The sequence below is a fragment of the Heterodontus francisci genome, chromosome 14 (genome assembly GCF_036365525.1).
Source record: "Heterodontus francisci isolate sHetFra1 chromosome 14, sHetFra1.hap1, whole genome shotgun sequence".
Lineage (NCBI taxonomy): Eukaryota > Metazoa > Chordata > Chondrichthyes > Heterodontiformes > Heterodontidae > Heterodontus > Heterodontus francisci.
The window spans coordinates 41004532-41016811 of NC_090384.1; the positions used below are offsets into that span (position 1 = coordinate 41004532).

At 44.2% G+C, this 12280-nt stretch overlaps 1 protein-coding gene across 2 annotated transcripts in view; it reads right to left on the bottom strand.

Moving 5' to 3' along the window:
• The window catches only part of LOC137377283 (kielin/chordin-like protein), a 455612-nt gene that overhangs the window by 358485 nt on the left and 84847 nt on the right, over positions 1–12280 (bottom strand). For both annotated transcript variants that reach the window (XM_068046829.1, XM_068046830.1), the window contains exons 2-4: positions 6324–6418; positions 5265–5354; positions 1055–1114 (exon numbers count right to left, since the gene is read on the bottom strand). In XM_068046829.1, coding sequence (XP_067902930.1) covers positions 1055–1114; positions 5265–5354; positions 6324–6418 — 245 coding nt within the window. The remainder of the gene's footprint in view (positions 1–1054; positions 1115–5264; positions 5355–6323; positions 6419–12280) is intronic.

Below are 12280 nucleotides of genomic sequence, written 5' to 3' on the forward strand. Positions count from 1 at the left end.
ATTTTTGTGGCTTTAAGGATTACATAAAAGATGACTACTTAGGCCTCACAATGTTGCATCCTTGTCATGTAGTCATATAGTCATCTACAGCGTAGAAGGAGGTCATTCAGCCCATCGAGTCCATACTGGCTTCATTCTCAAAATGTGGGCATTGCTGCCCATTCATAGTTGCCTTGAGAAGGTGGTGGGGGGGCCTTCTTCTTGAACTGCTACAGTACACGTGGTGGAGGTGCTCTCACAGTGCAGTTAGATCGAGAGTTCCAGGATTTTGACCCAGCGATGGTGAACAAACAATGATATATTTCCATGTCAAGTACGTGACTTGAAGGAGAACTTGGAGATGATGATGCTCCAAAGCAGCTGCTGCCCTTGTTCTTATGGATGGTGGAAGTCACGGGTTTGAGAGGTGCTGTCTAAGAAGGACCTCCTAAATTGTCTATTTCAGTGGCCTGGCCAATCAACCTTCTCCATAGCTTTACCACCATTTGGTTTGGAAGTACTCCTTTCTTACTCCTACCTCTTAACTTGTGTCCCTTTTGAAACTACTATAGAGAACAGCTTGCCTCAATTAACTTTGTCAATTGCTTTCCCAATCTTGAGAACCTAAACTCAGTCATCTCAAAGGTAAACTTACTTTAACCTTCTTCATAACAAATCTATGGCATTGGGAATCACCATCATTATTTAGCAATACTGTAGTTAGTACAGGGTTGTGGGAGGAGAGAGTTTGCACTTCTCCTACCCCTGGAGAGCGGGAGGAACAAGTTAGATACACAGAGCAAAACTCAGAACGTACAATAGAGAGTCGGAGAGGGAGAGAGAGAGAGATTATGCAAGTCAAACATATAGAGTATGTATTTTATCATGATTGATGGTTATTTTTTAAATACTCTGCAGTTCATATACATAATCATGTATGGTGCCTGATCTGGAAACAGTTATTATCCAGTGCTTATATGAGTCTTCATAACTGAACCCACTCAAATAAGTTGCAAACATTAGGTTGATACAATTCTACAAGTTTGGCCCGAATGTGAGGTCTATTCTTACTCACCATCTATGTCCGAGTGGTTTAGTATACCATCACTGAGAAGATGACTGGACCTTCCATCATCTGAAATTAAGAGAACAAACAGGAGAATGTCAATCAAAACCCAAACTGAGTATTTATCTCTGTTCCTCCAATATTGAGTAGACGAGGCTATATTCCCTACAGTTTAGAAAAATGACAGGTGATTTCAGTGAAACGTATAATATTCACAGTGAACTTTCCAGGGTAGATTCTGAGAGGCAGTTTCCCCCAACTGGAGAGTCTAGAACTAGGGGTGAAAGTCTCAGTTGTTGGTCATTTAGGACTGAGATGAGGAGACCTTTTTTTTTATTTCCAAAATATACTTTATTCATAAAAATCTGTAAAGAAATACATGACAAAACAGTTCCAAACAGCACCAAGTCAAAAATTACAAACAGTACAAAAGAGTTCAGTTTCCTTCAATACAATCATGAGTTGCCTCACAACCCTTCCATTTCATTTCTCATGCCATATACATTTTACAGCAAACAAAAATTTTCCCGATACAGTTCAAGGGGTTTTCCATGGATCCAGCCCTTCCTTTCAGCTTGGTGGGGGGACCTTACACAGTGATCTTTGCTGCTGCTGCCCCAAGCTTTAGGGCGTCCCTCAGCACGTAGTCCTGGACCTTGGAATGTGCCAGTCTGCAATATTCGGTCGTGGACAACTCTTTGTGCTGGAAGACCAGCAAGTTTCGGGCAGACCAAAGGGCGTCTTTCACCGAATTGATAGTCCTCCAGCAGCAGTTGATGTTTATCTCGGTGTGCGTCGCTGGGAACAGCCCGTAGAGCACAGACTCCTGTGTTACAGAGCTGCTTGGGATGAACCTCGACAAAAACCTCGACAAAATCTCTTTCCACACCTGCTTTGCAAAGACACATTCCAGAAGGAGGTGGGCAACCGTCTCTTCCCCACCACAGCCACCATGAGGGCAGCGTGCGGAGGGGGTGAGACTTCGGGCGTGCAGGAAGGATCTGACGGGGGGGTTCTTCTCACTACCAGCCAGGCTACATCTTGGTGCTTGTTTGAAAGTTCTGGTGATGACGCATTCCGCCAAATAATTTTGGTGGTCTGCTTGGGGAACCATCCGACAGGATCCACCATCTCCTTTTCCCGTAGGGCCTTGAGGACATTCCGTGCAGACCACTGCCTGATGGGTCGGTGGTCAAAGGTGGTTTTCTGCAGAATCTGCTCCACGAAGGATAGGTGGTACGGCACAGTTCAACTGGATGGAGCATTCCGCGGCAATGTGACCAAGCCCATCCTTCACAACACCGGGGACAGATAGAACCTCAGCACGTAGTGACACTTGGAGCTTGCGTACTGGAGGTCTACACACAGCTTGATGCAGCCACACACGAAGGTAGTCATCAGGATGAGGGCCACGTTGGGTACATTTTTCCCACCCTTATCCAGAAGTTTGAACACCCTCCGTACCCGGTCCATTTTGCATCTCCAGATGAAGCGGAAAGTGGCTCGGGTGACCGCCACAGCGCAGGAGTGGGGTATGGGCCAGACCTGCGCCACATACAGCAACAACATGAGCACCTCGCACCTGATGACCAGGTTCTTACCCACAATGGAGAGAGATCGCTGCTCCCACATGCTCAGCTTGTATTGTACCCTGGCTACACGCTCCTCGCAGGTTTTGGTGCACGCCCCAGCCCTTCCAAACCATATCCCAGCACCTTCAGGTAGTCTGACCTGACGGTGAAGGGGACAAAGGATCGGTCAGCCCAGTTCCCAAAGAACATGGCCTCGCTCTTGCCGTGGTTAACTTTGGCTCCCGAGTCCAGTTCAAACTGGTCGCAGATGCTCGTCAGTCTGCGCACAGACAGCGCGTCCGAGCAGATGACGGCGACGTCATCCATGTACAGGGAGGTTTTCACCTGAGTGCCTCCACTGCCTGGGATTGTCACCCCTCTTACGCTCGCATCCTTCCTAATAGACTCAGCAAAGGGTTCAATACAGCAAACAAACAAGACCGGGGAGAGAGGACAGCCCTGTCTGACTCCAGATTGGATCGGGAAACTTTCCGATTCCCACCCGTTGATTGAGACTGCGCTACTGATGTTTGCGTAGAGCAGTTGGATCCAATTGCAGATTCCCACCCCAAACCCCATTTTGGAAATCACGTCCATCATGTAGGTGTGCGATATCCTGTCAAAAGCCGTCTCCTGGTCCAGGCTGATGAGGCAGGTGTCCACCCTCCAGTCCCGTACATAGGCGATCGTATCCCTGAGTAGCGCGAGACTATCGGAGATCTTCCTGCCGGGTACAGTACAGGTCTGATCAGGGTGGATCACCATCTCCAGAGTAGACTTGACTCGACTGGCTATGAATTTTGACAGAATCTTGTAGTCAACATTAAGCAGTGAGATGGGGCACCAATTTCTGATTTCTGCCCTCTCCCCCTCCGCTTGTAGATGAGGGTGATGATGCCTTTCCTCATGGATTCTGACATGCTGCCGGCCAGGAGCATACTCTCGTATACTTCCAACAGGTCCGGGCCGACACAGTCCCACAGGGCTGAATACAACTCAACCGGTAAGCCATTGCTTCCGGGAGTTTTACTCGTCTCGAAGGACTTGATGGACTTTGTCAGCTCGTCCAGAGTTAGCGGCTTGTCCAGTCTCTCCCTCCTGCTGTCATCTAAGACATCTGTGATAGATGACAGGAAGGACTGGGAGGCTCTGCTGTCTGTGGGCTTCGCGTCATACAGCCCAGCATAAAAGGATTTGCTGATCCTTAGTATGTCAGACTGCGAAGACGTTACCGAGCCATCCTCTTCCTTCAGGCTGCTGATCACAGAGCTCTCTGTGTGTACCTTTTGGAAGAAGTAACGCGAGCACCTCTCATCCTGCTCAATGGAACGGACTCTGGACCGGAAGATGATCTTGGAGGCCTCCATGGCAAAGAGCGAGGCCTGCTGGCTCTTGACCTCATAGAGGTCCTCCTTGACCTCGACCCCCATCGACTGCAGCCGGAGCAGATTTTGCATACTTCTCTGGAGTCAGGACATTTCTCTCTGTCTCTCTCTCGCCCTCTGAACACCTTTGAGGATAAAGAACCTCTTGATATTCTCCTTGATCACCTCCCACCAGTGAACTGGAGACTCTAAGAGGGGTTTCACGGTCGTCCAACCTTTGTAATCCCTTTTGAGTTCCTCAACGTTCTCTGGGGTTAGCAGTGTAGCATTGAGCTTCCACATCCCCTTGTCAACCCGCTGGTCATCCTGTAAGTGACAGTTGGATAGTAAGAGGGAGTGGTCGGAGAAGAACACTGGCTGACGTCAGTGGATCTGACCGTGACAGCACGGGACACAAACAGGAAGTCAATCATGGAACGGGCTGACCCGTCCGATCTTGACCAGGTGTATCTACGCTGCGCTCCGTCTGCAGGTTTGCTGAAGACGTCGTGCAGTTTGGCATCTTTAACTGTTTCTATTAGGAATCTGGACGTAGCGTCCAGTTTGCTGTCGTCTCTGCCTGATCGTCCAGCTGCATCGATGATGCAGTTGAAGTCACCGCCTAGGATGACCAGTCTGGATGTCGCCAGAAGCAGTGGGAGCTGCTGGAAGAAGGTCAGCCGCTCGCTGCATTGAACCAGGGCATACACGTTGATCAACCGGAGCGGAGCGTTGTTGTACATTACATCTGCTACGAGGAGGTGACCCCCCGCCACCTCCTTAACTTCGGAGATGGTGAAGTTACCTACCCACAGCAGAATACCCAGGCCGGAGGAACGCAATCATCACCCCCTGACCAGATCGATGGCCCGTGGGACCACCATCGTGACCATTGTCTGTAGGTGCTGAGGTGTGGTATTCCACACTCCTGCAGAAACAGTAGGTCGGCTTTGACCTTGGCGAGGTAATCCAAGGTTGAAACACATCGCGTAGTGGATTTAATGCTACGCACATTAATTGAAGCAATCTTTATACCCGTTTTTTTAAAGTTAATTGAGATGAGGAGACATTTCTTCACTCAGAGAATTGTGAATCTTTGGAATTCTCTACCCCAGAGGGTTTTAGATGCTCGCCTCCTACCTCTCGACCTCCCACCTCTAACTAAACCAATGATAATCTCTCTCACTCAAAAAATTGCCTCTCTCAACCCCCGTCTCGGGTGAAGTCAAAACTAGACACTACAGTTACATTATCACTAAAGCAGCTGATAGCTGCCATGGTTACCTGAGCAGGAGATTCCTTGTTGTCCTCCTCTGCAGAAACAGAGGTTGGGTGCGACGCAGTAACCATTCTCACATCCAAAGGAACAAACAGCTATAAACAAAGCAAAAAGGTCAGGGTTAACATGAAACACTCTCCCCAGAGAAAAAGTATGCACTAATCCACAACAATTCAACCTTGAAACAGTCTGCAAACAATTAATAATCAGTTTCTTTTATTGCAGAAAACTGTTTCCCCATTGCCTGATTTTTCTGAGCCACTTCATCACTGCACTCATAATTAGGGACAAGCAATGTGCTTCAAAAGACATACACAACACTATCCTGAGCCACTGGGCCAGAGATGTGCAGTGTTGGCCCTGGGGATATCTCCCTGCTGGGAGGGTTATCAAAGGGTTAAACACAGAGAAGGAGAAATCAAAGGCTGACCCACAGGGATGGAGTTGGGGGTGGAAAAGAGAGTGAATGGCTGTTACATGAGGACGACAGTGAATCAGAGGCTGGTGGCTTAGAGATCAGAAGCTGATACACCAGTCACATGTGGATATTGGATGAGGACCAAAGCTGGCTTGGCTTTGATGCCCTCACAGTTGAATAGACGTCTGGTACTTACTGTCCAGGATCACATATGAAGAACTCTCACTTGGAGGGCGTACCCCAACAAGAGTTAGCAACTTCAGGAGAGATGGGATGGCGGGGGAAAAAGAAGCACATTAAATTGTGGTGGTGTACCCCCATCTGGATGGCAGAGTAGCAGGACATAGGTTCAAGTTAGCAATGCCCGACATGGCATTCACAATCTCAGGGCAGGAGCAGACTGGCTCCTGCCAGGCAACATTGATGCCCTCACCTGCCTCTCACACAGTACAGATGCACACTGAGAGAATGTCTGAACAAAACAAAGACCATGAGCTGCCAAATTGTTGCACAGCAGCACAGATTTTGGAGCAGGCTGACACAGAGGAGCTAAGTCTGCTTGAACACTCATCACCAGGAGGATAAGATCTCTTAAAAAACAAATCCACGTTGAACCATTTGCTCTCCGGATCTCATTTTAACTTACGTATTATACACTGTCCACTGCCCAGCGTTGGGCTCCACCCTAGGCAGCATCCATTCCCATACCGCGACTGGCACACATGAGGACCTTGGCGATACCTGCAAAAAAAGACAAAAAGAGCTGCCTCAAAGAGATCTTATTCTGTATAACAGAAGAACAAACAAACACGCATTAACGTACATATTGCTCGATTCACAACTTCACACCATCCCAAAGCACTTCACAGCCAAAAACAGAACTTTTGAAGAGTAGTCACTGTTGTTTCATATGGAAGCACTGGCCAGTTGCAAAGAGCAAGGTCCCACAAACAGCAATGAGATGTATAATTAGTTAATCTGCTTTGGTTGAGCAAGGAATGTTGGCCAGAACAGTAGTTATGAAACCTGTATTCCAATATCACACAAATAATTTATCGTGGCCTCACTAACAGAAAGCCCTATAAGTTGCCTCGTCACACCATCACCCGAGTTTAATCAGCAACAGTTCTGTAGCAATCTGTGGCTTAGTGAAAGCACGCTCACCTTAGTGAGAAGATCCAACTCAAGTACCACTCCACAGAATTGAGTACAAGATCTTGGCTGACACTTGAGTGCAGTACTGAGAGAATGCGGTACTGTCGGAGGTTCTGTCTTTCAGACGGCACATTAAACCAACGCGCCATCTTCTCTCTCAAGTGGGCATAAAACATCCCATGGCACTATTTCAAAGAAAAGCAGGGGAATGGGATTGTGCTGTGTGCAAATTGGCTGTGGGGTTTCCTAGATTACAACAGTGACTACAATTCAAAAGTAAAAGCAAAATACTGTGGATGCTGGAAATCTGACATTAAAACAGAAAGTGCTAGAAATACTCAGCAGGTCTGGCAGCATCTGTGGAAAGAGAAACAGAGTTAACGTTACATCAGAACTGGCAAAGGTTAGAAATGTAATAGGCAGTGAGCAAGTCATGTTTTTGCTTTCTGACCGAGCTGATCATTATTCTGCCATCAACACTCTCTCTGGACAAATGCTTTGGCTTTTACTGTGGCTATTACTACTCCCTTTGCCTTTTATTCCATGGTAACTTTGTCATTTAATCTCTCCTGCCCTCTGCCCTATCACAGACCTTCCTTTTTGTTCTTCTCCACCTCTCCCCACTTTCACTTGCTCAAAGCTTGTTACATTTCTAACCTTTGCCAGTTCTGATGAAAGGTCACAGACCATCTGTTTCTTTCTCCACGATGCTGCCAGACCTGCTGTGCATTTCCATCACTTTCTGTTTACACTTCAAAAGTAGTTCATTGCTTGTAAAGTGCTTTGGGATGTCCTGAGAATATCAAAGGTGCTATAGAAATGTAAGACAAACACTTCTACAGGGTCACAATTCACTTCAATATCTGTTGTTGCTTGTCTTGTGATGCTGAATTTTTCAACATTATTGCAAAAGAAATGGCCAAATCTGACTGCTGTGTGAATGCAACTCAATTGAATAAATTTAAGAGGAAACACTTTTCCCCCAAGATCAGAGCAGCAACTTTCAAACTCACTGACCCCCTAATTCTAGCCAGAGGTTTATTAAATGAATGATATGACCTCAGGTCACTGTATCCACTGTTAAGTAATATCATCCATAACACTACAGTACCAATTGTGTAACTGAAAATTCATTTGATAGACCGAGAAACAAAAACAATGAGTGAGCTCTACTTCATGACTGGCAGGAGTCACATTCATCCAGACTTCTGTCATTTTTCTCTGTATCGACATTCAACACAGCAGGATCACTAGATATTGAATCTTTCAACTGCTGTAACTGTTTTCCAGGTTCTACTTCCTACTGGAACTTTGCATCTTTCCGTCCCAGCTATGGCAGTAGTTTTGTAATTGTAGTGAGGTTTGGGATAATGTGTGAACATTGCATGACCATCACTAGTAGAGCTCTCTTCAATGGAAGTTTGCAGTAGAGCTGCCTTCTGAACTCAGTGTCAGCTTGGTTCAGTGGTGACACTCTCTCCTCTTACTCATGGATTCAAGCCCCAATCTAGAGACTTGAGCACATAATCCCAGCTGACACTTCAGTGAAGTACTGAGAAATGCTACATTTTCAAAGGTGTAATATTCTGGACATTAAAGTGAGGCCCCGGTCTGCCCATTCAGATAGATGTATACAGTCTCATGACACAATTCTGAAGAACAGTGGGGAGTTTTCTAATATTCTGAGCCCCAATGATTACGACACAGAATAAGTCTTTTGAATACTGAATGTCTTTTGGAATGTGCACACTTGTTAACTACCAAAAATGATTTTTCTTCAACAAACATCAGTTTTATATCAGAAGCTTAGCGGGTACTCAAAAAACAGCCCTACTATTTACTGTCACCCGAGTTGCCACCACAAAACAGGTTAACTGGTCATTACCCTATTGCTCTTCATGGAATATTGCTGTGTGCAAAATGATGGCTGCCTTTGCCTACATACTTTAAATATAATTTATTGGCTGTGAAGTACTTCGGAACATCCTGAGGAAAAAAATGAATAATTTTCACTGCTGAATTTACACTTTTTATGAGCGTGCAAGATGCCTTTTGCATCTGTTCTTTTGATCAAAGCTCTTAATGGAACATTGTACTCCAGATGGCTTGGTGTATGAGCCAGCATATCACACAACATTCAACATGCAGGTATGCATTCTCTTGCCTGTTGCATAACCTTCTGGAGTACAACAGCAACTGGCAAGATCCTGAAGTTCAACTTTTTGCATCATTTGAAAGTGATGCAAATGGAGGGCCTTGTGATATAATAGTTTTCTGATTTTATTTCAAGCTGGTCTAATTTCAATCTGGATTTTTGATCTAATTTGTAGAGCACACATAATCCATTTAGTTAGCAGCATAGGAACAGCAGTATGTTATTCAGTTGTTCAAGCCTGCTTCACCGTTCAATTAAATCATGGCTGATCTGTACCTCAACTTCAATTACCTGTCTTAACTCCCATATCCTTTGATACCCTTACCTAACAAAAATCCATTGATTACAGTTTTCCAAGCTCCAATTATCCACAGCCTTTTGGGGGAGAGAATTTCAGATTTCTATAACCCTTTGAGTGAAAAAGTGCTTCCTGATTCCACTCCTGAATGGCCTAACTCTAATTTTGAGATTATGCCCCCTTGTTCTTCATTACCCCACCAGAGAAAATAGTTTCTCTGTATCTACCCTATCGAACTCTTTTAAGTTTAAACACCTAGATCAGATCATGTCACAATTGGCACTTCTCCCGATTTTTCTCAAAGTAGCACTCTTTAATAATGCTTCTCCCCGCTTTTAGAATCAACCAGCACGTTTACTGGTACACTCTCGAGCTAAGCTGCTACATCTTTATTTGATACAAGTTCACATTTTTTCCAGTTGTCTCTTTTACAATGAAACAGGTAGTCCTCCTGTTCTGAACTGCTAACATAGTGTTTGTGACTTGACAACCCGTTCACTGTCCTGGGTCTGGTTTTACCTCAGTTTCATTGTTCTTTGTCAGAATTTGTACTTGTGACTGGCAGTTGTGGAAAGCTTGTTCATTTTCCTATAGATCAACGTGGTTTATATCACTGAATGCCAACCTACATGCAGATATGCACTTCCTCAGAAATAACACTATTTGCCTTCAACTTTATTGTCCTTTTGTTTTGTTACAATTGCTTAATATTTACCTCTTGACGATGGTTTTTGGCTCATTCTCCACTCTGCTTTCTGTTAACTCATTGAACTATGCCAAATCTAGATGCTTTATTTGATCGCGTCTTTCTCTCATAGTTGACCCAACTTCTTTGGAGCATAATCTTTGACAATTGGTGTTCGGAGTGCACAATCTATGCTGTGGAACTCACACTTTACTGCTGAATGCCTTAGTGATGTTTGGAATGGATCGACCATCAGTCCTGATTTTGGCTGAGCAGATGAAAGAGGATATAGACTTTACCTTAGCCATGCAATGATTAGTTAGTGCTGCTCCAGTACCATCCCAACCAACTATCTCCCTAAATTAGTCAGAACATTAATAAAGCTTATTATTTCTCCACAACTTAACATAGCAGAGTTCTGTTCTACTTAAGTTCAGTAGTATTGAATCCAATCATTCCAGGTTCTTATCTTTTCAACTGAAGACATGGGTGAATGTGCATCTAATACAGGCAGGACCAGCATATATGATGCCATATGCAGAGCAGACTCCTGAACCACATGTAGTCAGACTTACCAAGTTTTTCTCCACTTTTCCTCTTTCAAACAGGTAGAAAGCTTATTACTTTGCTTCACCTACTTTAGCTGCTTTTGCCATTCATTACCAATTGGTTTCTAATGAAATTGAAATCACTTAATTTACAAGGTCAATGTGCTCATATCGTGTTGTTCATTATCATAATGTGTTCATTTTCCACATTCAACCAGAGCTAAATGTAATACTCCCAGGACTCCCTCTGCTGCACACATATATAGATAGTCAATACTAGTTGATCGCCCATGGCATTGTCAAGACTAAATGTAGTCTAAAGGTAAAGGGGGAATTAGAAGATGAGACATAATTGGATCACAACTGAAGGCATAATTCAGTCCCCATTTTCAATCAGCATCCTGTCCTTGTCTTTATATATTTTGACAAACCATATGGTAAATTGGGAAGCAGAGTGTTAGGGATCATTTCAGCACAGAAGGTTCTTTACAGAACCAGATTGAAGTGCTGATAGACACAAAACTGAGGTGCTACAGCGCCACCATTGGTGAGTGTGCAGTTACCACATGACAAGTTTATACAGGCAGTTTCCAGTGGAATATACACATAGAATTTATAGTGGGAAGGTTGATCCAGCACATACTAAGTCAATCTCCTATGGCATTGCACATGGTAAATCAGAGAATATGGTCTTTCTTAATTTTTCTCTTACTGCCCTCATGTTGCTGTTTTTCTCTCTGTCTGGTTCTGTCTCTCTATTTCTCTTCTGCTTCATAACTTTTCTTTTTGTCTTTTTCTTCTTTACTTTTGGGTGGGAAATGGTGGATGGTATGACATGGCTTAGTGTAGTGGAGAATGGGGCCTTCAACAGCTGCAGGCTGGGATTGCGGGAAAACATGGCCTTCAGCTGCTCCTTTCCCATTCCTCCCCAATTACTTATGCTTCCCCCACACCTGTATCCCATTGTGTCTCCCACCTCTTCACCTTCCCACTGCCCATTCTCCTTCCTACCACTGCCTCTTTTCCTGTGAAATACCTGTTCCACTCTGATCATCTCCTTCACGTTAACTCTCCATCCAAGAATAGGTGATGAGGCCAAAAGCCACCTCACCCTTAATTAGTTTTACTCCCCCCATCCCCTTATACCCAACCTTCCTATCTGTTTCACTCAAGGATACTTTATTTGTTTTCAAAGCTTTACTTGTTTTTTCAAAGAAATCAAATTAAAATGAGGAAATAACCTGCCTGCTTTTCTTTCTATTTGTACATTTCTTTCCATCTCTGTCCCCCTCCATCTAATAATAGGTGTTAGAAATTAGTATCTGTCTCAGTAAACCATTAGCATTGACTTTTTAATAACTGTCAACAAAATACTTTTCTTTTTACACATTATGAGATAGAAATTTTGGAAAGGTTATAAAAAAAGGACCTTTCAGCCAGCAACTTCTTGAAATACCATTAGATCAAAAAAGACACACTCATTCTCAACACCCCACACCCTTTATGAGTTAATTGAACAGAAAATAAAAGCTACAAGTGTGAAATCAGGCCATTCAATTTTTTTCTCTATCACACACACAGGCTCTCCTTACTAAAAAGAATGATACTCAATATCAATTTTATCTTAATAAAGCTTTTGAAATTTGTCCTTTAGGTTTCCTTCAACTAATTTTGAAAATCGTTTGAGCAGGAAATGTTAGAATCTAATTTAAAACATTGGCCAGTGTAGCTGATTGGACAGTACTGATGCATCCTGGGACAT